This window comes from Miscanthus floridulus, chromosome 16, assembly GCF_019320115.1.
Source record: "Miscanthus floridulus cultivar M001 chromosome 16, ASM1932011v1, whole genome shotgun sequence".
NCBI classification, from domain to species: Eukaryota; Viridiplantae; Streptophyta; class Magnoliopsida; order Poales; family Poaceae; genus Miscanthus; species Miscanthus floridulus.
Window position 1 is genome coordinate 86,070,662 of NC_089595.1, and position 27,396 is coordinate 86,098,057.

At 42.2% G+C, this 27,396-nt stretch overlaps 1 protein-coding gene across 1 annotated transcript; it reads right to left on the reverse strand.

Moving 5' to 3' along the window:
• Positions 1–7,145: 7,145 nt before the first annotated feature.
• LOC136510967 (uncharacterized) lies at positions 7,146–19,118 on the reverse strand. Its single transcript, XM_066505233.1, has 2 exons — positions 18,642–19,118; positions 7,146–7,229 (listed from the first exon to the last, which is right to left on the reverse strand). The coding sequence occupies exons 1-2, from the start codon at positions 19,116–19,118 to the stop codon at positions 7,146–7,148; spliced, it is 561 nt and encodes a 186-aa protein (XP_066361330.1).
• Positions 19,119–27,396: the final 8,278 nt, after the last annotated feature.

Sequence of the window (27,396 nt, forward strand, 5' to 3'; positions counted from 1 at the left end):
GTTGAGGTACTAATCAAGCTACGATGGTCATATTGATGTGGAGGATCAAATCTATATTGGACAAAGTGTTTGAAGTGACTTGATGCATTTGGAGTTATTCATATTTGATGAATGGAATCAAGTCATGTGCTCAAGATGGCTATGCTCAAGTGACAAGATCAATATCAACATGTTGGCACCCTTACTTGATGAAGATTGAAAGAGACGGCATTAATTCAAAAGAGGTCAACTCAAGCGGTATAAATTCGTTTTTCCTTTAATCTTGAGTTTAATAGATAATGTCGTACTATTAAGAGGGATGTATCATGGTGGTAGATAATGTTTCATAAGTACTCAAGCCAACCCATGTGAGTTTTGAGTATTTGAGAGACAAAGAGCTAACTGATTTCTTGCTGGTCTGACAATACCGGACGTGTCCGGTATTTGCCCAGCAATGGTAAAATTGTTGTTCTCTAGGGTTGGTTCATCGGGAGTTCGACATAAGTCGGGAGTTTCCGACAGTCGGAGTTCCGACGTCTTGCACTTTAACTGACTTGGAGAGTTCACTGTGGTGGTCATACTGGACGTGTCCGGTATGGACGACCGAGGCCAAAGGCTAGTTTTCAAATGCCTTGAGAGTCTGGGGAGTTCCGACGTAAGTCGGGAAGTTCCGACGATCGGAAGTTCTGGCATGAGTCGGGAGTTCCGACAACTCACAAACTTCAACTCAGTTACTTAGTTTTCAAATATGCTGAGGTCGGGAGTTCCGACTGTCGGGAGTTCCGGCATTCATCGGGAGTTCCGACGCTTCACATTGTCACTGTAACTTAGTTACCGTTGGAGCAGTAGTAAGTCATACCGGACGTACGTGTCTGGTATGGCTAACGGCTAGTTTTTCTAAGGGGCTATAAATACCCCCAAGCCTCCACCTTTGGAGGCTGCTGAATTCTGCTGATACCTCATAGCACTTTTTTGAGCCTTGCCAACTCTCCCAACCCTCTCTTAGTGAGTGTTTGATCAAATTTGCCAAATCAAATTGTGGGTTGAGATGAATTCAAAAAGAGAGCAATCCAACCACTTGAGCACTTGTGCATATTGTCAATCTCGTGATTTCGCATTTGTTACTCTTGGACTCTTCGGTCCTAGATGGTTAGGCTTCAGCGGAGAGCACCCGAGAGATTGTGGTGTGCCTCGGAAAGTTTGTAACGGTCGATTCCGCCGCCTCAGAAATCAACTAGTGGAAGGAGGAAAAGGAGTTGGAAAAGACTCCAGCTAGAGTGACCTTCAGTGGTACCCTCTAGGGCTAACCTTCGCTGGGTCGCCCGCTAGCCCCCCTCAATGGAGAGTAGGACTCAAACGAGTCTGAACTTCGGTTAAACAAATATCGTGTCTCAATTCACATTTCATTTGATATTTGTGTTGCTCCAGCTCTTGTGCAGGTTCTCTATGTATATTGTCATCTCTAGTAGGTGCCTACAGTTTGGTTTGAAGATAGAAATCGAAAGGAGCAAGTTCGGAGCAAGTCTGTTCAGGGCTGATCTGTAGAAATCATGTATTACCAGACACGTCTGGTATTAGAGCTCTATGTGAATACTATTTGATCTCTGTCCTATCTTTGTGTTGCAGGGTTATAGATTCTAGATATATTCTTTATACCTTGTTTACTCTATGGCTAACTTATGAGGGGTGGTATTACTCTTAATTTGGAGTTTCCGTTTTGGAAACTCCCTTTTCTAATTGTTTCCGCATTTAAAGGTGTTAATTTTAAAAAATGCCTATTCACCCCCCCTAGGTGGCATCCTAGGTCCTTTCAATTAGTATCAGAGCAAGGTTCTCACCTAAAGCTTCACTGCTGTGAGAAAAGGATATCGACGCCTATCGAGTTGGAGCCGGTGCTTCTCCAAAATGATGGTTCAAACTTTCTAGCTTGGTCAATTCATGTACTTAATGCTTTTAGGAATATTAGTCCTCTTGTTGAGCATATTGTGGATGCAAGCATAACTCTTTCTATAGTTGATTGGAGCAACTACAAAAATTTGTCAAAAGAGGAAGAGATATGTGTGCAACTCAATGCTCAAGCTATTAATGTCATTTTGAGTACATTAAGTGTAGAGGTTCAAGATGAGGCAATCTTCAATGGACAACCACCTCCGGAGAGTGTTCATCTCATTTGGACTAGACTTTTTGATTTATACGGAAAATCCAAATGTGATGATGCACTTGAGATTGAGTCAATGGAAAGTATGTCCATTGTGTCTTCATGCAGCGAAGAAGCCTCACAAGACCTCAAGAGCACCGAGCCGGAGCAAGAAGTGCAAGCAGTGCATGACTTGTTGTCTGCCTACATGGTATGCCAACCAGACATGTCCGGTATGGCTGAGGCAGCAGAACAGCAAGCAGCTGTTTGCAACGATGCTCAAGCCCGGTGGCGACCAAGTGATGAGTCAACCTCAGTATCTCATGATACTCATCACTTGTGTCTCATGGCCAAGAAAAGCAAGAAAAAGAGTAACAAGAAAGATCAAGAAAAGGAGAAAGCACAAGTAGATGATCAAGATGAGAGTGATGTTGAAGTTGAAGACAACTACAACCTTGATCATCTCAACCGCAAAGACAAGTTCATCATCATGAAGATAGTTGAAAAGAATGATGAGCTTGAAGAAGAGATTGAGAAGCAAGAGCAATCACTTCAAAAGCAAGAATTGTTTCTCATCTCCAAGATGGAAGAACTAAAGGCTCTAAGTGAAAGGTATGAAAAATTGTCAATTGAGCATGCTTTAGTTACTAACTCCTCTTCTAGTGTTTCACAACTAGAGAAGGAAAACTTTGAGCTCAAGGCAAGGCTAGATGAACTATCAAGCAAGTATAATGTGCTACAAGCAAACTATGTTCATCTAAAGTGCTCTCATGATGAAGTAGTAGAATCAAGCATCATGCTTGAGGTAGCTCATGAGGTTGTGATCACATCGGTAAAATTTTCTCAACCTCTCACACATTCACTCACTAGTACACCATCTCAATTAAATATTTCTTGTATTAATGAGTGTGCTCCTCAAGCAAGCCAATCTTCGATTGAGCTAAATCTTATAGAAAACATAGAGCTCAAAGAAGAGGTGAAAAGGTTAAAGAAAGATGTGATTCGGTTGAAGGGTAGGGAGAAAGCACAACCTTCTCAAGATAACCGTGATAACATGGTGAAGAAGCTTGAGAAGGGTTCAAACCTTGCTTCCTCCAAAACCCAACAAAAGAATCACATTTCAAGTAAGGCCAACACAACCAAGAGCAAGAAACATGGAAAAAGGTTATGCTATGGTTGTGGATTATATGGACATGAGTGGGCAATGTGTCCACATAAGAGTTGGTCCGACAAGTGTGAAGTGGCCGAACAAAAGGCCTCAAACAAGTTGGCCAACCAAAAGAAAAGTGATGGACAAAGCGCTTGTCTCATGAGCAAGAAATTGGGGCATCCTACCAAGAAATGCCCAATGTACAAAGAGGCAAGAAAGGAAGCCCAAGTTGCAACAAGAAGATGCTATGGATGCAATGAGATGGGCCACAAGGTTGATAGATGTCCATACAAGCAAAACAAGCATAGAGCAAACAAAGGTCGCATATGCTATGCTTGTAGAAGAAAGGGGCATCTAAGCTATGAATGCCCAAATGGTAACGCTCCTAAGCCGAACACATTTGTTTATAATGATAAGCTTAGGAAGACCACAAATGGAGTTAGCACTAGCAAGGTGATGTGTTCACCACAAACTAGTGCTAAAGCCATTTGGGTGCCTAAGCACTTGTTGACTAACCGAAAAGGACCCAACAAGAGTTGGGTACCAAAGTGTGCTTAGGTTAATGATGTAGGTACTTGGTGATGAGATGAAGGCTTCGGGGTGGTTGAGCAAGCAATTTGATAATATTCACTCAATCTATCAACCAATTCTTATCATAATCTCTTATATGGTTGACTCAAAGATAATTCAATGAATATATCATATATTTCATCCTCACCATTGGTAATAAGTACCTAAACCTTATAGGATAGCCACCTTGCTCGTTTTGTGTTCAATAGTTCACAAATCGGCATATTTGTGAAATATTGAAAGTGGCTAATTGAAAAGTATTTTATTTTGCCATATGATGCTTTTAATGGCTCTCTAGTGGAGTAATTTATTTGTTGAGATGCAAGGCATAAAATAAATACTATCGCTAAAATGAAGAATCACAAGCAATGGGTTATTTGCTTCTGTCCTGCACCTATCGGACGTGTCCGGTATTACTATCGGACGTGTCCGGTATGGACAGGGACAGAAAGCAAGTGTTTCTATTTTGCGTATTCCGGACATGTCCGGTATACCTATCAGACGTGTCTGATATTGCAGGAACCAGAACACTAATAGGATTACAACTGAGTCTTTGATCCATATATTTTCATATATCCTCAATTTACTCAGAAGCTTGTGGTTTATCAAATCTAAGTGGATTGTGAGCATCTCTTGAACTCAAATTTAAATATGGCAAATTATTTGGTTATGGTTCAAAATAGAAAATTGACTCCCATATTCTTAATAGAATAAAGTGCTAGTTGAAAGTCATTCAAATTACTTAAAGCACTTATTTAGGGGGAGCTCAGTTTCTATTTTGCACCTTTGTGGACTAACAAATTTATCTAGCATTCTTTGTAGTCCTTTGAATGAAAATGTATCTAGCATGATTATTTGGCAATTAAGGTCAACATAAAGATTATCATGCTATGTATCTTCTTAGTGGTATTCTTGTGGGCTCAAGGCAAAGGTATGTCTTTACATACATGCATTGTAAGTGCATCTAAGGCCCTTTATATGTTAGAATGTGCATTTGTGTGACATAGGAGAGATGTTTTTCAAAACCCATAACTAGCATGTGTAGGTGGTGTGAATTTGAAAAACTATTTGAATCTTGGTCTTTGTGACCTAGCCTTGTCATGTGATAATTATAGCTCCCTTGATTATTTGATTGGATAATTACACATGACATGGCTTTCTTAAGTCCACAATCTACTATGTCTCACAATATCTCTCTCAAGTAATCAAAATCTATATATGCCAAATAATTGGAAAAGAGAAGTGATACTCATGGCATTTGGATAAGAAAAGTATTTACACCTTATTTGGATCAAGGACATACATGTTTTTGGATCAAGAAATGATAGAGAAGGGGATTGGAATTAAGTGAATAAAATTTGGAAAAAGAACAGCCATCCCGCAAATACCGGACGTGTCTGGTATGCGTATGAGCGGGATTATAAAAACAGCTCGGTACCCCTTCGGCCAAGTTAGGTTTTTCATCTTCCAGCCAACCCAGCCTGCCTCTCCTCGACCTTCATTGGCTGATTTCAAGTTTCCACCATGAAAAGGAAGAGAGGGAGATTGGATCGGAGGAGATTTGCATCAAGATCGAAGGCTCCAGGACTTGGATTTCCAAACATATCTTCATTCACTCTCTCAAGGTACCCTAATCCTAGACCTCATCTGATCTAAGTAGTTAGGGCATGATTTTGAAATCCCTTCGGTAGAGATGCTACATTACCTGTCTAGAAGCAATGCCCAGGGTTTGGATTGGATTGGTTGAAGATTGTGCCAAGGACCCCGGTTAGGGATGCTGTCCGCTCATACCGGACATGTCCGGTATGGGACAACAAAGCAGATTTTGCTCCCTTATTTCAATCTTCTCAATGGTTAATTCTTAGGACTAAGTTTAATTGTCTATTGTGTTTTGTGAACCTTTTGATCTAGTTTGGTTGAGGTGATTACAAAGCATGGGACAATTATTCTTATTTCTATATATCAACTAAAATAAGCTATCGTTTAGGCATGTATCTAAAATTCCTTACAAATATTTGGATACAGGAAAACAGCTATGAGTGGAAGATAGGAGCCTAGGTCCAAGCATAGGCATGATCCAGCTTTGGAGAAATACAAGAAGGAAAGACAGGAAATGCATCCTAGATATAGTCAGCAGGAGCAGGGGAGTAGCAGAGGACTCTCAAGGGCTACTAGAGGTGCTCCACAATATAAAGAGGGAGACAACCATTCTTCCTTTGACACAGATACAGAGGAGTATAGAGTGGAGCCCAATACAAGAAAGAGGAAGAGCACTGATAGAGGTTTAGATGGTGGCAGCTCAGATGATGAGTAAGAGATTGAGGAGGAGCAGGCAGTACCTCCAGCTCAGCACCAGCTAGGTCAGGGTATGCACTATGGTTTACTTGAGCCACATCCACCTAGTGTACCCTCTTATGTTTTTAGAGTTGACTATCGAGGGAAAGGCATGACCAGAAGGGCCAGAGATGAAAGAAGAATTAATCCAAGGGGCTTGTTGAGGATTCAGTTTGATCATCGATTTTAGATAGCCTTTCATATGGACTTCTACACCAGTGTGATCCTCGCTAGGAACCCAGTGATTGTCAGGTCTTAGTGGATTGACTGGCAGTATGTTAGAGATTTGCAGAAGGCCTCCATTGATCATGCTATTGCCATTTGTGAGCATATAAGGGTTTATGAGATTATGGAGTTCCAGCATGACTGGAACACAGAGGTGGTAGCTCAGTTCTACGCCACCCTATATGTAGATGAGGATGAGAGGCATATGCATTAGATGGTTGAGGGCCAGTGGTACAGTGTAGATTATAATGCTTTTGTGGCTCTACTTGGCTTCTCAATGATGATGATCTTTAGAAAGATAGGATCCACACAGAGCAGGTGTTACCTCCAGAGCAGCTTGCCTACATGTACCCACTAGGGGGTGAGAGAGGAGCTATGGGGAAGGTTCTAGGTCTTCACCCTACTTATAGATACCTGGACAAGATGTTTAGGAAGACCATTGATTGCAAGGGTGGAGATAAGGGAAACATTGCAGATTACTCTAGAAACCTGCTCCACAGGATGGCACCTGATGCATGACCTTTTAGCATCTTTGATTTCATATGGTGCGAGATCAGGAGTGTCGATGAGAGGCCCCTCAAGGGCTATGGTTTTGCTCCCTACATCATGCACATGATTTAGCAGGTCACAGGGCATACCTTTGAGTATGACAAGGTACATAAGGCCCTGAAGATTGTTGCAGATTTGACTGAGGTTGGGGTACCTCTAGCAGGACCAGGAGGAGCAGTAGTAGCACCAAGGTAGATGCACCTATAGGTGGTGGTGCAGCAGGACGAGCTTCTCCTCTACCACATGCTCCTTCACGTTCTTCTCCATGTCGCCGTAGTCCTCCTTCTATTCGCAAGATGTTCAGTGCTATCTTTGAGATGTGCAAGGACATACGGACCTATCAGCAGAAGGAGAGGGAGGCTAGGAGGAAGGATACTCGAACTTTGAAGCAGATTGCTTCTAGACTTGAGCTTGATCCTCCTAGGTCTCCACTATCAGATGAGGCAGCTAGTGAGGCCTGAGACTGAGGAGCAGCAGTAGGGAAGGTATGACATAGAGTTTGCTGAGTTCCTTCAGCGACAACAATAGCAACAGCAGGCACCAGAGCATCCTGACACTTTACCACTATAGGCTCGTGTGCCTACTCACTCTCAGCCATGTCCCAGTGCAGCAGACGAGTATGCTTAAGACTAGTGGAGTGACCTCATGGGTAGTTTCTATGACCCGTCTAGTGCGGGTGGTTCTCGTCCAGTCGGTGCTACACGCTCAGATGATGAGGATGTTGGTAGAGATGAAGATGATGATGAGTGATCACAGCTGTCAGAGACAGCTTGCAGCCCCTTTATCCTTAGTATGTCATTGTTGGACCTTTATGGTGATAGATGACAAAGGGGAGAGAGACTGATTAAAGCTTCAGGATATTTGTCTCTTTTGGCTTTTCTTTGCACCTGAAGATATGTACTGCAGGCTATAGTTTGTGAGCTTCATTGATGTATATCTTGAGTTTGAAATAGATTGTATCATGTGAGAGATAAGACTTACTTATGTTTTATCTTTGTATCTCTTGAGACATTATCTTTATTTATATTATATTAGTGGCTTGTGGACTTGAGAAAATATGTAATGAGTGCTATGTGTGACATACATGTGTTATATTTATTTTCATAAGGACTATGCATGCTAGAATGAAAATATTTGATGTGATGTCTTTATATTTATTCTTGTGTGATATATCTTGACATATGCATCACGGTTTTACTTTGTCACACACACATGCACTCCATGAATGCAATGATTTAGGGGGAGTCTCCTATATGTTTTAGTATGTGCAATTGACATTTGAGGTCATTTCATGAATTCTAATCACAAGCACATATTAAGGGGGAGCCTCTCATAAATCATTGAACCCAAAAGTTTAAATAGTTTATATTCTTTTGTAAGCTTTAATCAAGTTGTCATCAATCACCAAAAAGGGGGAGATTGAAAGTGCATCTAGCCCTTTAGTGGGTTTTGGATGGTTGAATGACAACGTGATTAAAGGTCTAATCCTGTTTACTAAGTGTGGACAGGTAATAGGTTATCTCACAGGTACTTAATGAAAGCCAAAATGATGCGTTGTTGTATAAAACAATCTAGTTCAAGCACAAGACAACAATGCAAATGGAATTCATGCAAAGGCTTATTTATTGTGGGATTTCCATGTTCTATGTGAAAGCAAGCTCGTAAGAATTAATTAATGAGACATGAGGGATTGCATATGGAATGGTCTCATATTTGAAGCTTGCTAAATTGAAATGAAAAAGATAACAATACAAATGAATGGTTGATTCAACACAAGATTGACTTAATGGCTTGAGATGGTGAAGATAGCAAGGAAAGGCTTCGAGGTACTAAGCAAGGGTGAAGGACAAGCGACGGCTTAGCAACCGAAGAACCTAGCTAGGGTGAAGAAGGAAGTACTTGCATTTAGTTGAGGTACTAATCAAGCTATGATGGTCATATTGATATGGAGGATCAAATCTATATTGGACAAAGTGTTTGAAGTGACTTGATGCATTTAGAGTTATTCATATTTGATGAATGGAATCAAGTCATGTGCTCAAGATGGCTATGCTCAAGTGACAAGATCAATATCAACATGTTGACACCCTTACTTGATGAAGATTGAAAGAGACAACATTAATTCAAAAGAGGTCAACTCAAGCGGTATAAATTCGTTTTTCCTTTAATCTTGAGTTTAATAGGTATGTCATACTATTAAGAGGGATGCATCATGTTGATAGATAATGTTTCATAAGTGCTCAAGCCAACCCATGTGTGTTTTGAGTATTTGAGAGACAAAAGAGCTAACTGATTTCTTGCTGGTCTAGCAATACCGGACGTGTCTGGTATTTGCCCAATAATGGTAAAATTGTTGTTCTCGGTTTGGTTCGTCGGGAGTTTCGACGGTCTAGAGTTCCGACAATGGTCGGGAGTTCCGACGTCTTGCGCTTTAACTGACTTGGAGAGTTCACTGTGGTGGTCATACCGGACGTGTCCGGTATATGGATGACCAGAGGCCAATGACTAGTTTGCAAATGCCTTGAGAGTCAGGAGTTCTAACTTAAGTCGGGAGTTCCGACGGTCGGAAGTTTCGGCATGAGTCGAGAGTTTCGACAACTCACAAACTTCAACTCAGTTACTTAGTTTCAAATATGCTAAGGGTCGGGAGTTCCGACGTGAGTTGGGAGTTCCGACTGTCGGGAGTACCAGCATTCATCAGGAGTTCTGACATCTCACATTGACACTATAACTTAATACTGTTGGCGCAGTGTAAGTCATACCGGACGTGTCCAGTATGCATACCGGACGTGTCCAATATGGCAACGGCTATAAAATGGCTAGTTTTTCCAAGGGGGCTATAAATACCCCCAAGCCTCCACCTTTGGAGGATGCTGATTCTGCTGATCCTCTAGCACGTTGAAAGGTCCTAATGGCTAGCGGGGGGTGAATAGCCTAATAAAAATTTCTACAACAACACTTAACAAAATGGTTAGACAATTAGGAGGCGAAGCAAGTGTTGTGCTAGCCTACTCAAAATACAAGCCACCTACCATAATTCTAGTTTAGATAGTGTCTATCCACACAATAGCTATGACACTACCCTATGTTAGTGTGCTCTCAAAGTCTAACTAAAGAGCCACTCCAACCAAGGAAGCAAGCTCTCACAACTAGCTATACTAAAGAGCTTGTCAACTAGTTTGCGATAAAGTAAAGAGAGTGATCAAGAAGGTTATACCACCATGTAGATGAAGAAACTAATCAATCACAAGGATGAATAACAATGAAGACCAATCACCTCAGAATCAATGATGAACACAATGATTTTTTACCGAGGTTCACTTGCTTGCCGGCAAGCTAGTCCTCGTTGTGGCGATTCACTCACTTGGAGGTTCACGCGCTAATTGGGTTCACATGCCAAACCCTCAATAGGGTGCCGCACAACCAACATAAGATGAGGATCACACAAGCCATGAGCAATCAACTAGAGTACCTTTTGGCTCTCTGCCGGGGAAAGGTCAAGAACCCCTCACAATCACCACGATCGGAGCCAGAGACAATCACCACCCTCCGCTCAACGATCCTTGCTACTCCAAGCCATCTAGGTGGTGGCAACCACCAAGAGTAACAAGTGAAATCCACAGCGAAACACGAACCAAGTGCCTCTAGATGCAAACACTCAAGCAATACACTTGGATTCACTCCCAATCTCACAAAGATGATGAATCAATGATGAAGATGAGTGGGAGGGCTTTGGTTAAGCTCACAAGGTTGCTATCTCAATGTAAATGGCCAAGAGAGTGAGCTTGAGCTAGCCATGGGGCTTAAATAGAAGCCCCCACGAAATAGAGCCGTTGTACCCCTTCACTGGGTACAGCGCAGGGTGACCGGATGCTCCAGTCGTCCGGTCACACGATTCACGCCACGTGTCCCCCGCTTCAAATACAGTTCGCCCGATCCCAACGGTCAAGAGATGACCGGACGCGTCAGTTAGAAAGTGACCGGACACTGGACCACAGCGTCCAGTCATTTCTAGTAAGGTTCCAAACTCGAATTTTCACGACTGGACGCATCCGGTCATACCTGACCAGACTCACCCAGCGTCTGGTCACTCAACGTCTCCTCTGTGTGCCTTACATCAGTGTACGTCAGCACTGACCAGACGCACCCTACCAGCGTCTGGTCATTTGACCGATGCTAGCGTCTTCGCTGTTACACCTGACCGGACGTGCCGGTCCAACCGAGGCCAGCGTCCAGTCACTTCCAGTGACCTCCGTCTTTTCTGTTTAGGGCGCAGGTGGCACCGTCGGACTGTCCGCCCTCTATGGGCGGACACTCCGCTGGTGGAGTTACTTACCCTTGCACCTAAACTTCACCACCCTTGATCAAATGTGCCAATCACCAAGTGTATCACCTTGTGCACATGTGTTAGCATATTTTCACAAACATTTTCAAGGGTGTTAGCACTCCACTAGATCCTAAATGCATATGCAATGAGTTAGAGCATCTAGTGGCACTTTGATAACCGCATTCCGATACAAGTTTCACCCCTCTTAATAGTACGACTATCAAATCTAAATGCGATCACACTCACTAAGTGTCTTGATCACCAAAACAAAATAGCCCCTGTGGTTTATACCTTTGCCTTGAGCTTTTTGTTTTTCTCTTTCTTCTTTCCAAGTCCAAGCACTTGATCATCACCATGGCGTCGCCATCTTTATGTCATGATCTTCATTTGCTTCACCACTTGGAATGAGCTACCTATCTCATGATCACTTGATAAACTAGGTTAGCACTTAGGGTTCCATCAATTCACCAAAACCAAACTAGAGCTTTCACATGTTTTTGAGCTTTGCCAACTCTCCCAACCATCTCTTAGTGAGTGTTTGATCAAATTTGCCAAATCAAATTGTGGGTTGAGTAAAATTCAAAAAGAGAGCAATCCAACCACTTGAGCACTTGTGCATATTGTCAATCTCATGATTTGCATTTGTTACTCTTGGACTCTTCAGTCCTAGACGGCTAGGCATCACCGGAGAGCACCCGAGAGATTGTGGTGTGCCTCAGAAAGTTTGTAACGGTCGGTTGCGCCGGCTCAGAATCAACTAGTGGAAGGAGGAAAAGGAGTTGGAAAAGACTCCGGCTAGAGTGACCTTCGTGGTACCCTCTAGGGCTGACCTTCACTGGGTCGCCCGTAGCCCCCTCAATGGAGAGTAGGACTCGAACGAGCCCGAACTTCGGTAAAACAAATATTGTGTCTCAATCCGCATTTCATTTGATATTTGTGTTGCTCTAGCTCTTGTGAAGGCTCTCTGTGTATATTGTCATCTCTAGTAGGTGCCTACAGTTTGGTTTGAAGATAGAAATTGAAAGGAGCAAGTTCGGGGCTGATCTGTAGAAATCGTGTATACCGGACACGTCCGATATTAAAGCTCAGTATTGAAAATATTTATTCTCTATTCTAACTTTGTGTTGTAGGGTTGTAGCTTCTAGATATATTATTTATATCTTGTTTACTCTATGGCTAACTTGTGAGGGGTGGTATTACTCTTAATTTGGAGTTTCCATTTTGGAAACTCCCTTTTCTAATTGTTTCCACATTTAAAGGTGTTAATTGTTAGAAATGCCTATTCACCCCCCTCTTGGCAGCATCCTAGGTCCTTTCAGCTCTACAAGGGTTACAAGCCACCTATCCAACAATTCTAGTTGCTATGATCACTAGGCACAAACAATGGCTATGTTACTACTCACTAAGAGCTCTCAACAAGTCTACACTAAAGAGCTCCACTAAGTGATTCTAAACAAGCAAGCAAACAAGCTCTCAAAACTAGTTACACTAAAGAGCTTGATACACCTACTTTGCAAGTAAGTAAAGGAGTGAGTGGGACGTTTATACCGCCCTATAGATGGATGAACTAATCACAATATGATCACCAATACAATCACCGGGAGAATGCCAATGGCAAGAGACAAATGATTTTTCTCCTAAAGTTCACATGCTTGCCGGCGCGCTAGTCCCTGTTGTGTCGACCAACACTTGGTGGTTCGGTGGCTAAGAGGTGATGAAATCAAGTGAACAAGTGAGTGGAGGGTGTTGCTCAGCTTCCAAAGGGTGTGCACAAGTGTATGAGGTGCCAAGAGAGTGGCCAAGGCCAGCTAGACCCTCTATTTATAGCCACACAAGCAAATAGAGCCATTGTACCCCTTAGAGCTGTCTGCGCGGGGGCATCAGACACGGTGGTGGCACACCACCCCTGGGGTAGAGGTGCCCCAATGGTCACTTCCCAACGATGAGGTGACCATCCTAGCTAAGTCCCCGAAACTAGCCCTCTCTGGAAAAATAGGGTGGTGCATTGCCATCACCCTGGCGGTGACCTTCCTCGCTTGCGCCTGTCACTGGAAGAAAATGGAGGTGGCACCGAACAGCCCATGGTGGTGACCAGGCAGTGCACCGCCGTGCCCATGGCGGTGTACACTAGCATGTCCAGTGATCACCCTAAACCAGCCACTCTCGGCCCTTCTTTGCCAGGTTCAGGTGGGCACAGCCATAGGGGTGATGGTGCACCAGACAAGGGGTGGCGATGTCACCCAGGCACCACCATGAGCTCTCTGAGTTGCAAACTTTGTCGTGTTTCGATCCACGTCAACTCGAGCTACTTCCTGCAAGCGATGCTATCTCTCAAAGTGTTTTCTCAAAACATGTTAGAGCCAAGTTAGCATTTCTCAAAATATTTTTGATAAATATTTTCGCTTGCTCTCTGATGTGCACTAGGCCTAAATACAATGCATGAAGTCCAACACCTAGTGGCACTAGATGTCTGAATTGTCTACTTAAGAACCCCTCTTAATAGTACGACCATCTACCCTAAACGTGATCACACTCTCTATAGTGTATTGATCACCGAAATAAAACCCCTAATTATACATTTGCCTTGATCTCCATAGGGTTTTGTTTTTCTCTTTCTTCTTTTCTAAGTTGAGCACTTGATCATCATCACATGTAGCCATCTCATCATTTCATGTGATCAACATCACCATTTGAGTGCCACCATGCTTCACAACTTGGATTACACCAACCTAGCTTATATCATAACTCATGACAAAGGTTAGTGCATAAGTTTCATCAATTATCCAAAACCAAACTAGCGCTTTTAATCTCCCCCTTTTTGGTAATTGATGACAACCTATTTACAAAGATATTCAATAAAATCTTTTTGGATTCATGTTGCTTCCCCAAGCATATTACCATGTGTAAAGGTTATGAATAAGTTTCACAAATTGGTAGTATTAGCTCCTCCTACATATATGCTAAGAGTTTGGATTTGAAAGCTTGCACATATGCATGAATAGAAAGTTGGGGAGAGTAATAGCTACCAAATGATGATAAGGTGTAAAGAATGGACCTTTGAAGCATGATATCAATCAGAGTTGCCATTTGTACACCATCCTTAGCACCATTGGTAACTAGATATTCACAAAAAACTAGAAAAACCCATGAGATCAAAATTATATGAAAGAGTCTAGTTTTTTACAAGATAAGCACAAGTCTAGTTACTCTTCCTATGCATGCTAGTGCTTCATTCATCATTCAAGTTACTACTAGCATACATCACACAAGCATGGATATGAAATTTAAAACTTGTGCCATGCAAGCAAACATATGTAATGCACATACAAATGCAACATACAAGTTTATGAGCTTGCTCCCCCTACTTGTGTGCTTCAAATTTTAATTGATCCCCTTACAATGTCATTTCATTTATTTGCTCCCTCTATCTCTTACTATCTTTGTGAATTTCTCTCCCCCTTTGTCAACAATTAGCACAAAACGTGAGCTCAAATTTTGGATAGGTTGAGGTGAAACCATGTGAAGTGAGGATCATTTTCCCAATTTGGTTCAATCTAGATCATTTGCAAAAGATATTTAACTCATTTTGATCCAAGGGCAAGCTTCTTCATACCTTCAAATAAGGGTTATCATGCACCATGTTGAGTTAAACACTTATAGCTCATTTTCTAGATTAAATACTAGGTTCACAAGCCCACAAACATGTCATATGCTACCACTAGATCATTTCAAGCATACAAGCAATAGTGGTACCATACAAGCATCAAATTCATTTGATTTTCATGAATGAGCCTAAGACATGTGAGGAATGACTAGATGCACTAAACAAGTCCTTAACAATGGATGAATGACATATCAATCAACTTTACCTTGCTTTGCTCGAAGGAGAGGCATGTCATATATGGGGGTGCATCAACACATATTGGAGAAGTCAAGTATGTTCAATTCATTCCTTAGCTTATAAAACCTCTTCTCATCAAGTGGCTTGGTGAAGATATCGGCAAATTGATCATCGGTACCCACACTCTCAATGCAAAAGTCCCATTTTTGTTGGTGATCTCTTATCAAACCTTGCACCTTTGGGATACCATAATCTAACATTTTGTATATGCTTCAAGTGCCTCAATATTCTTTTTGTTGCTTTCAAATGACTTTCTCTTGGTGAGGCATGAAATCTTGCACATATGCATACACTAAACATCATATCCGACCTTGATGCGGTCACATAGAGTAGGCTTCCAATCACAGACTGATACAACTTTTGATCCACCATATTACCACTAGCATCACTATCCAAGTTTCCATTCGTCCCCATTGGTGTACTAATTGACTTCACATCATTCATTCTAAATTTCTTGAGCATGTCTTGGATGTACTTGCCTTGACTAATAAATGTACCATTCTTCAATTGCTTAATTTGAAGACTAAGGAAGTAACTAAGCTCTCCAATCATGGACATCTCAAATTCATTAGCCATCATCTTTCCAAACTCTTCACAAAAATCTTGATTAGTTGATCTAAATATGATGTCATCAACATAGATTTGCAACACAAACAAGTCATTGCCTATCTTCTTGGTGAAAAGAGTGGTGTCAACCTTACCCATCTTGAACCCTTTAGAGAGCAAGAAATCTCTCATACCATGCTCTAGGTGCTTGCTTCAAACCATACAACGCCATTCTTAGCTTGTAAACATGGTTAGGATTCTTCTCATCTTCAAAACTAGAAGGTTCCTCAACATATACTTCTTCATTGATATAGGCATTGAGAAATACACTCTTCACATCTATTTGATATAGTTTGATGTTGTGGGCACAAGCATAGGCTAACAAGATTCTAATTGCTTCCAATATTGCAATGGGGGCATATGTTTCTCTAAAGTTAAGACCTTCAACTTTAGTATAACCTTGAGCCACTAATCTTGCTTTGTTCCTTACAACTATCCCATCTTGATCTTGCTTGTTTCGAAAGACCCATCTAGTTCCAATCACATTGTGTCCCTTAGGCCCCTCTACCAACTCTCATACTTGATTTCTTATGAAGTTGTTTAGCTCTTCATGCATAGCATTGACCCAATCAACATCCAACAAAGCTTCATCTATCTTCTTTGGTTTAATGGATGACACAAATGAGAAATGTTCACAAAATGATGCCAATCTTGATTTTGTTTGTACACCTCTTGAGATATCACCAATGATAGAATCCAAAGGATGATCTCTTACAACATTTGTTGGTTGGAGCACTTGTATTTGATTGCTTGCATTTGATTGATCATTTGGTTGAGATGATGTACTAACCACTTGTTGATTTTGCTTTTGAGATGATGGACTAGCTTGACTTGTATCAACTTACACATTTGAGTTAGCGAGCACTTGATCTTTGTCATCTTCAACTTCAATCATCTCTCTAGGTCTTATGTCACCAATATCCATATTCTTCATTGCATTAACCAATTTAGTGCCTCTTACATTATCTAAATTCTCATCTTCCTCTTAGGAACCCTTGGTTTCATGAAATTCCACATCATGAACCTCCTCAATAGTACCACTAGCCAAATTCCAAACTCTATAGGCCATGCTAGTAGTTGAGTAACCAAGCAAGAAACCTTCATCACATTTTTTTCTCAAACTTGCTCAATCTAGTGCCTTTCTTCAATATGTAGCATTTGCAACAAAAAAACCGAAAGTATGCAATATTGGGCTTTCTATCATTAAGAGCTCATAAGGTGTCTTCTCCTTCAATGGATGACAATAGAGTCGGTTGCTATAGTAGCAAACTGTGTTGATTGCTTCAGCCCAAAAATGAATGACTCACATTGTACTCACTCAATATTGATCTTGCCATGTCAATTAAGGTTCTATTCTTTCTCTCAACTAGGCTATTTGATTATGGAGTGTACTTGGCCAAGAATTGATGCCTAATTCCAAACTCATCACATAAATTATCCACTTTTGTGTTCTTGAATTCACTTCCATTGTCATTTCTCACTTTCTTGATGGCTGTTTTAAACTCATTGTGAATTCTCTTGATGAATGTATTGAAGGTTGCAAATACATCACTCTCGTCAACAAGAAAGAACACCCATGTATATCTAATGAAATCATCCACAATCACAAGTCCATGTGCAATAACTAAAATGCCTTAGATGTGCTCATCATACTCTTTCTTAGGATGTGTGTTGCCAACTTGCTTTCTAGCTTGACATGCACTACATAGCTTATCCTTCTCAAATGTGACATCTTTCAAGCCTCTAACTAGATCATACTTAATCAACTTGTTCAATTGTTTCATTCCAACATGACCAAGCCTTCTATGCCATAACTAACCTATGCTAGACTTAGTGAGTAAACATGTTGACAATTGAGCTTCTCTAGCATTGAAATCAACTAAGTATAGATTCTTATATCTAAATCCTTTGAATATCAAGTTAGAGCCATCTACACTTATGACCTATACATCATCAACTCCAAATATGCATTTGAAACCAAGATCACAAAGTTGAGCTACCAACAATAGGTTGAAGTTCAAGCTCTCTACAAGTAGCACATTGGAAATGCTCAAGTCATTGGATATTGCAATCTTACCAAGCCCTTTGACTTTGCCTTTGCCATTACCACCAAATGTGATACTATCAATCCCATTGTCATCATTTGAGTTGATTGAAGCGAACATTCTTGAATCATTGGTCATGTGTTGTGTGCACCCACTATCAAGCACCCAATACCTTCCTCCGGCTTTATAGTTTACCTACAAAAGAAAATAAATTCTTTTTAGGTACCCAAACTTGCTTGGGTCCTTGAAGATTAGTTACTAAAGTCTTTGGTACCCAGATAGCTTTCTTGTTTGAGCCCACAATAGGTGTACCAATGAACTTAGCCTTCACACCATTGATAAGCATGTAACAAGAATCAAAACAAATTGAGGATACATTAGCATTGTTCTTGTTCTTGTTCTTTATGCAATATTACTCTATGTGCTCTACTTGCTTGCATCTATTGCAAAACCAGCCATTGCTCTTCACAAAGCTAGCTTTGGGAGTAGCAAAGGCCGTCTTACCTTTCTTGGGGGTATAGCCCAATTCCTCTTTGTTAAGAGAGAACCTTTGGCTACCCAAGCACTTTAGCAAGCGGGCCTCACCGCCATAGGCCTTGCCTAGGGCGTGAGTGAGCTCATCCACCTCTCTTGAGAGTCTCATTCTCAACCATTAGTGAGGCATCACAAGTGAATCCATCACTAGTAGTAGAGGTAGGAGTGGTGGTGGTGGTGGATGATGAGCTACAAGAAGGGTTAGTGGGAGCAACAACAATAGGTTTATAAAATGATTCTTCAATAATGTCACATGTTATGCCCACATCACATGATACTATAACCCTTTCCTTATCTTGTTCAAGAAGCAAGGAGTGAGACTTTTCAAGTTTGGTGTGAGCTTTGCCAAGCTTCTCATGGGCTTCCACTAGACTCTCATGAGTAGCATTGAGCTCATCAAAGGATTGCTCAAGAGCACTAAGCTTCTTTTGCAATTCTTTGCACTTCTTGCTTTTCTTGTTAATTATTAAGTTGGCTTGTTCTAGCATGTTCATTAGTTGTTCATTTGAGAATTCATCATCATCACTATCATTTTCACTTTCACTATCATCATTTTCACTCTCGTCATATTTAACCTTGGAGCCCATGGCCATGAAGCATGATGGAGTGTCAAATAGTGAGGGCTTGTTGTTGATAGCAATGCTTACTAGAGCCTTCTTCTTGGATGCCTTGTCATCATCACTTGAATCACTGTCGGTGGAGGCGTCACTATCCCATGTGACAACATAGGATCCACCCTTCTTCTTCTTCTTGAAGGTCATCTTCTTCTCTTTCTTCTCCTTCTTCTCTTTCTTGCTCTTCTTCTTCTCATTATCCTCATTGTCACTATTGTTGGGACAATCCGCTACAATATGATTGGGGCTCTTGCATTTGTAGCACAACCTCACATACTTTTTGTTCTTGAAGCAATCTCTTCTCTTCCTTGCACCATAGCCTTTCTTCTTCATCATCTTGCCAAACTTGCGCACAAAGAGAGCTAGTGCTTTATTATCACTATCATCATGAGAGCATTCTTCATCACTTGATTCTTCCTTCTTAGCCTTGCCCTTGCTCTTGTTCTTGGATGATGAAGTGCCGACCTTGAATGCCACACTCTTCTTCTTCTTGTCTTCCTCCTTCACAAGCTCTTCACCATCACTATTGTATTGGTCCTCGGTCATCACATCACCAAGCACCTCATTTGGAGTGACATCCTTCAATCCACCTCTAAAGATGATAGTTCTCAATATCTTCAATCTCTTTGGCAAACACATCAAGAACTTGTGAGAGAAGTCCTCATCCTTCACCTTCTCACCCAAACTATTGAGATCATTGATGATGACTTATAGCCTATAGAACATCTCCGGAATGGACTCATCATCCTTCATCTTGAAGTTTGATAGCTTGTCTTTGAGCATATAGAGCTTGGCACTTTTTACTGTTGAAATGCCCTCATATGTTTCTTCTAGTCTCACCCAAACTTCACTTGCCTTCTCAAGATCTTTGATTTGCTCAAACACTTTTGAATCAATGCCATTGTATATTGTGTTGAGTGCCATAGTGTTGCATTGCTTGTTGATCTTGTTATTGTCGGTGAGATTGGTAGGGTCAATGATCACAAACTCATTCTCTACCACATCCCACACCTTGTCATTGATTGAACCAAGGTACATCTTTATCTTTCTCTTTCAATATTCAAAAGATGTGCCATCAAAGAATGGTGGTTTACCTCCAACATGCTTGAACATTGTTTGAGCTATATTTTGCACCGAAGGTTGTTAAGCCTTGAATCAAACAGTGACCATGGCTCTGACACCACTTGAAAGGTCCTAAATGACTAGAGGGGGATGAATAGCCTATAAAAATTTCTACAAATACACTAGAGCAAGAGGTTAGTACTCTAAATGGTGAAATGCAATTTTGCTCTAGCTTTACAAGGGTTGCAAGCCACCTATCCAACAATTCTAGTTTCTATGATCACTAGGCACAAACATTGGCTATGTCACTACTCACTAAGAGCTCTCAACAAGTCTACACTAAAGAGCTCCACTAGGTGATACTAAACTAGCAAGCAAACAAGCTCTCAAAACTAGTTACACTAAAGAGCTTGATACAACTACTTTGCAAGTAAGTAGAGGAGTGAGTGGGACATTTATACCACCGTGTAGATGGATGAACCAATCACAATATGATCACCAATACAATCACCGGGAGAATGCCAATGGCAAGAGACAAACAATTTTTCTTCCAAGGTTCACGTGCTTGCTGGCACGCTAGTCCCCGTTGTGTCGACCAACACTTGGTGGTTCAGTGGCTAAGGGGTGTTGCACGAATCTCATCCACACAATTGGACACCACAAGAACCTACCCACTAGTGAGGTAGCTCAATGACACGAGCAATTTACTAGAGTTGCCTTTGGCGCTCCGCCAGGGAAGGCACAAGACCCCTCACAAGCAACCGATCGAGGCCAGAGACAATCACCAACTCCACTCAATGATCCTCCAATCACTAGGCCATCTAGGTGTCGGCAAACACCAAGAGTAACAAGCTCACAACCAGCCCAAATCACCCAACTGGTGCCACAAGATGATGCAACTCAATGCAATGCACTAGAGGCTCTCCAATCTCACTCAAGATAATGAAATCAAGTGAACAAGTGAGTGGAGTGTGTTGCTCAGCTTCCAAAGGGTGTGCACAAGTGTATGAGTTGCCAAGAGAGTGGCCAAGGCCAGCCACACCCTCTATTTATAGCCTCACAAGCAAATAGAGCCGTTGTACCCCTTGGAGCTGTCTGCACAAGGGCACCGGACACGGTGGTGGCACACCGCCCCTGGGTGGTGGTGCCCCAATGGTCACTTCCCCCATTGGTCACCGGACATGGCATGGCAGTGGCACTGCCCTAGGGGTGGCGGTGACCATCCCGGCCAAGTCTTAGGAAAATAGGGCTATGCACCGCATCACCCTGGTGGTGGCCATGGCTGTGACTTTCCTCGCTTGTGCCTATCTCTGGAAGAAAACGACGGTGGCACCGAACAGCCCATGGCGGTGCACCGCCACGCCCATGGCTGTGTACACCAGCATGTCCGGTGACCACCCCAAACTAGCCACTCTTGGCCCTTCTCTGCCAGGTCTAGGTGGGCACCACCACAATGGTGACGGAGCACCGGACAAGGGGTGGCGGTGCCACCCAGGCACCACCACAAGCTCTCTGAGTTGCAAACTTTGTCGCATTTTGATCCATGTCAACTCGAGCCAGTTCCCGCAAGCGATGCTATCTCTCAAAGTGTTTTCTCAAAACATGTTAGAGCCAAGTTAGCATTTCTCAAAATATTTTTGATAAATATTTTCGCTTGCTCTCCGATGTGTACTAGGCCTAAATGCAATGCATGAAGTCCAACCCCTAGTGGCACTAGATGACTAAATTGTCTAGTTAAGAACCCCTCTTAATAGTACGACCATCTACCCTAAACGTGATCACACTCTCTATAGTGTCTTAATCACCAAAACAAAACCCCTAATTATACCTTTGCCTTGATCTCCATAGGGTTTTGTTTTTTCTCTTTCTTTTTTTTCAAGTTGAGCACTTGATCATCATCACATGTGGCCATCTCATCATTTCATGTGATCAACATCACCATTTGAGTGCCAACATGCTTCACAACTTGGATTGCACCAACCTAGCTCATATCACAACTCATGACAAAGGTTAGTGCATAGGTTTCATCAATTATCCAAAACCAAACTAGGGCTTTCAACTACTGGGCTAGGTGTGCAGGTGAAGCACCAAATTCTTATTGGACGCACATGTGTTGGTACTATTACTGACACATGACATCTTCTTTGTTAGGGGAGGACGACGAGCACATGGAGTGGGTGGGAGGTGGGTGGGGTCCTCATCACCGGCCACTGCGGTGGCGGGGAAGACAGGCTCAAGGTGTCTTCCTCTTGGTTAGGTGAGGGTAGCAGACGCTTGGGGTGGGTGGGAGGTGGGTGGAGCAGTGCGACGACATCTTGTTGTCCGCTGGCCACGGCGGTGGTGGAAGGATGGGCTTAGGGTTAGGGTTGGAGCTTTACAGAAATCTCCAATCTCCTCCAACCCTAGAGGGATGGCTGGGGGCGGTGGCTGGTCCGGTGGTGGTGGTGGTTTGAGGGCGACGAGACGCGGCGATGGTGGCACCGCCAGCCGAGTTGTGGAGAACAACCAGTGAGCAGGGTCGGCAGCGGGGGTGACCAAGCACAACATTAGTGAAGGGCAGGATCACAACGATAGGGGAAGGTGGGTGGTGAGGTCATCGGTGATCTAGGTGGAAGGGGAAGCCGGCGGGGGAAGTGGAAGTTGGGGAAGATGGCTAGAGGAGGAAGATGACATGAGGAAGATGATGTGTGCTCTGCTATCTCAACTAACATGCCCACGTCGAGTAAAGGGGTTGAGGTGAAGCAGCACTCCTACTTTTGCTACGTCGGGGCAATAGTTGTTCCACATGTTCAAAACCTATATGGCAATAACTTTTTGCTCAAACTCTTAGATGTGGTCTGTATTGGGGCTTCTCTGAGGAAGGGATAGAGAGGGGTAGATGGGTGGTGGTGTTCTCTCGAGGATTTTCAACTTCTTATTTTTCCTGGTAGCGTAGTTGCGTTTGTGTATCTGAAGTTTGACATGGTCGGTTGGGCTTGTGCATGTACAACAAATGTTTTGTTGACATTGCTATGGCATGTTCTGATCCCTAAAGCTATGTAGTTATCTAAAAAATAGTCTAAATTAGTTAGAGTTAATTATCTAGTTAACTAACAACTAATTAAAAATTTAGTTAAAAATTAATTCACCTATTAGCCCTCCCATTTGAATGCATTAAAAAAATTTAGCTAAGTAACAATTAGCTATTATATCTAAATAGGTCTTAAATTTCAGTCACGCAAGACTGACCATTTCGCATGCACATTCCATACTAGAATTGAAAACTCATAATGATTTCTATTTTCAGTATTTTTCTCCCAACCTATAACTCGTAATTATGATTTCTATCTTTCAGTATTTTTTAATAATGTAGGAACACGTCATGCACAGAAAAATGAGTTCGGCATTACCGGTGTGCAGTGGTGAAGTTAGAGCAAATTGAAGAAGGGTGCATAAACATATGTCTAGGGGGTGCATATATGGTAGAATTTTAGCTAAAATTATTGTTGTCCCATTTTGAGACGGGTGCATTTGCACCCCCTGGCTATAACATAGCTTCGCCCCTGCTAGTGTGTTGACCAAACTAACCCTGCCACCGTCATCCCGCATCGCCGTCCTTGACCAATGATGTTTGTCATCATTGTTGTCCATACCACCCACCGCCCTTCACCACTCCATCCCATTCCTTCGCTAATCGAGAAGAGGTTGCTTGCCCCTGCCATCACCGCCACCTTGAAAGGTCCTAATGGCTAGAGGGGGGGTGAATAGCCTAATAAAATTTCTACAACAACACTTAACAAAATGATTAGACAATTAAGAGGCGAAGCGAGTGTTGCGTTAGCCTACTCAAAAAGCAAGCCACCTACCACAATTCTAGTTTAGATAGTGTTTATCCACACAATAGCAAAGACACTACCCTATGTTAGTGTGTTCTCAAAGACTAACTAAAGAGCCACACCAACCAAGCAAACAAGCTCTCACAACTAGTTACACTAAAGAGCTTGACAACTAGTTTGCGGTAATGTAAAGAGAGTGATCAAGAAGGTTATACCGTTGTGTAGAGGAAGGAACCAATCAATCGCAAGGATGAATAACAATGAAGACCAATCACCTTGGAATCAATGATGAACACAATGATTTTTTACCGAGGTTCACTTGCTTGCTGGCAAGCTAGTCCTTGTTGTGGCGATTCACTCACTTGGAGGTTCACGCGCTAATTGGCTTCACACGCCAAACCCTCAATAGGGTGCCGCACAACCAACACAAGATGAGGATCACACAAGCCACGAGCAATCCACTAGAGTACCTTTTGGCGCTCCGCCGGGGAAAGGTCAAGAACCCCTCACAATCACCACGATCGGAGCCGGAGACAATCACCACCTCCACTCAATGATCCTCGCTACTCTAAGCCATCTAGGTGGCGGCAACCACCAAGAGTAACAAGCAAAATCCACAGCAAAACACGAACACCAAGTGCCTCTAGATGCAAACACTCAAGCAATGCACTTGGATTCTCTCCCAATCTCACAACGATGATGAATCAATAATGGAGATGAGTGGGAGGGCTTTGGCTAAGCTCTCAAGGTTGCTATGTCAATGCAAATGGCCAAGAGTCATGAGCTACAGCTGGCCATGGGGCTTAAATAGAAGCCCCCATGAAATAGAGCCATTGTACCCCTTCACTGGGCACTAATCGGGGTGACCGGACGCTCCGGTCCTACTGACTGGACACTGCTCCTCAACGTCCGGTCGCCCGATGGCGGCCACGTGTCTCCTACATTCAACAGTGAACGTTTGATCTCAATGGTCAACAAGTTGACCAGACATCCGGTCGTTTACAGTAACGGTCCAAAACCAGTTTTTGCCGACCGGACGCGTCTGGTCATGCTTGACCGGACACAGCCCAGCGTCCGATGCTTAACCCTAATCACTGTGCCGACCGACCACTCGACCAGATGCAGCCCTTTAGCATCCGGTCGTAGAGCGACCCAGCGTCCGGTCAGTTGACCGACGCCAGCATCATTGCGACCAACTCCCTTTCACTTCTAACTTCTCCACCCTTGCTCAAATGTGCCAACCACCAAGTATATCCCCTTGTGCACATGTGTTAGCATTTTTTCACAAACATTTTCAAGGGTGTTAGTTCTCCACTAGATCCTAAATGCATATGCAATGAGTTAGAGCATCTAGTGGCACTTTGATAGCCGCATTCCGATACGAGTTTCACCCCTCTTAATAGTACGGCTATCAAACCTAAATGTGATCACACTCTCTAAGTGTCTTGATCACCAAAACAAAATAGCTCCTACAAGTTATACCTTTGCCTTGAGCTTTTTGTTTTTCTCTTTCTTCTTTTCAAGTTTAAGCCCTATGATCATCACCATGCCATCACCATAGTCATGCTATGATCTTCATTAGCTTCTCCACTTGAAGTGTGCTACCTATCTCATGATCACTTGATAAACTAGGTTAGCACTTAGGGTTTCATCAATTCACCAAAACCAAACTAGAGCTTTCAATCTCCCCCTTTTTGGTAATTGATGACAACCCTTATACAAAGATATGAATTAAAATTCTGTTGAATCCATGTTGCTTGTCCAAGCATATTTACCATGTGTAAAAGGATATGGACAAGTTTCATGAACCCCAAATGGTAGCAATTGCTCCCCCTACATATGTGCTAAGAGTTTGGATTGAAGCTTGCACATATGCTTAGATAGGAAATATAGGAGTCAATGTCTACCACATGATGCTAAGGTATAAAAGATGGACCTTTGAAGCGTGATACCAATCGGAGTGCACCATTATACCATCCTTAGCACCATGGTTAGTTTAATACCACTTGGAAATACTTGGAAATAAAAGTTATCTAGTGATTTCATTTCATCATTCAATCTAACAACTAACATACATCACACAAGCATGGATTTTAAATTTAGAACGTATGCCATGCAAGCAAACATATGAAATGCACATTCAAATGCACCATACAAGTTTATGAGCTTGCTCCCCCTACTTGTGTGCTCAAAATTTTAGTTGATCTCTTTTAGTTGATCTCTTTCCATATATCAAGTCATATATCAAGATATCTTTATGTTTCTCTCCCTTTATGATATTTCTCCCCCTTTTTCACTATCTTTACTACTATCTTTGTTTCTCTCCCCCTTTGTCATCAATGACCACAAAGGTTCAAAATATAGATAGTATTACATGTAGGGTCGAGATTATCAATGTCAATCAATGGGGCGAGGATCATTTTCCCAAATTTGGTCCAATTTAGATCATTTGCCAAAGATATTTAACTCGGTTTGATCCAAGGACAAGCTTCTTCATGCCTCCAAATAAGGGTTATCTTGTACCATGTTGAGTTAAATACTTAGAGCTCATATTCTAGATTAAACACTAGGTTTACAAGCCCATAAACATGTCATATGCTATCACTAGATCAAATCAAGCATAGAAGCAATAGTGATATCATATAAACATCAAAATCATTTGATTTTCATGAATGAGCCTAATAAAATAGAACCACTTGAAAGGTCCTAATAAATTTGAGAATGTGACTAGATGCACTAATCATGTCCTTAGCAAAGATGTATGTCATGCCAATCAACTTTTACCTTAGATTGCTCGAAGGAGAGGCATGTCATATGAGTGGGGGTGCATCAACACATATTTGAGAAATCTAATATGTTCAACTCATTCCTTAGCTTGCAAAACCTTTTCTCATCCAATGGCTTGGTGAATATATCGGCAAGTTGATCTTCGGTGCCTACACTCTCAATGCAAATGTCCCCTTTTTGTTGGTGATCTCTTATGAAATGGTGGCGAACATCAATGTGCTTTGTTCTTGCATGTTGAACCGGATTGTTGGTTAGCTTGATTGCACTCTCATTGTCACATAGCAATGGCACTTTCTTGAACTTGATTCCAAAGTCACTCAAAGTGGCCTTCATCCAAAGTATTTGTGCACAACAACTACCGGCAGATATGTATTTGGCTTCGGCGGTTGATAATGCAACACTATTTTGCTTCTTTGATGACCATGAAACAAGTGATCTTCCCAAAAATTGACATGTGCCCGAGGTGCTCTTCCTTTCAACCTTGCATCCCGCATAATCTGAGTCAGAGTAACCAACTAGCTCAAACTTTGCTCCTTTGGGATACCACAAACCAACATTTGGTGTATGCTTCAAGTACCTCAATATCCTCTTTGTAGCCTTCAAATGACTTTCTCTTGGTGAGGCTTGAAATCTTGCACACATGCATACACTAAACATGACATCTGGCCTTGATGCGGTCACATAGAGTAGGCTTCCAATCATAGACCGATACAATTTTTGATCCACCATGTTTCCACTTGCATCACTATCCAAGTTGCCAT

Coding starts and splice junctions, on each gene's coding strand:
- LOC136510967 (XM_066505233.1), bottom strand. CDS start 19,118: ATGACCTTCAAGAAGAAGAAGAAGGGTGGATCCTATGTTGTCACATGG. Junction 7,230..18,641: donor TTGAACAAGATAAGGAAAGG/GTTATAGTATCA, acceptor TCTTGCGAATAG/AAGGAGGACTACGGCGACAT.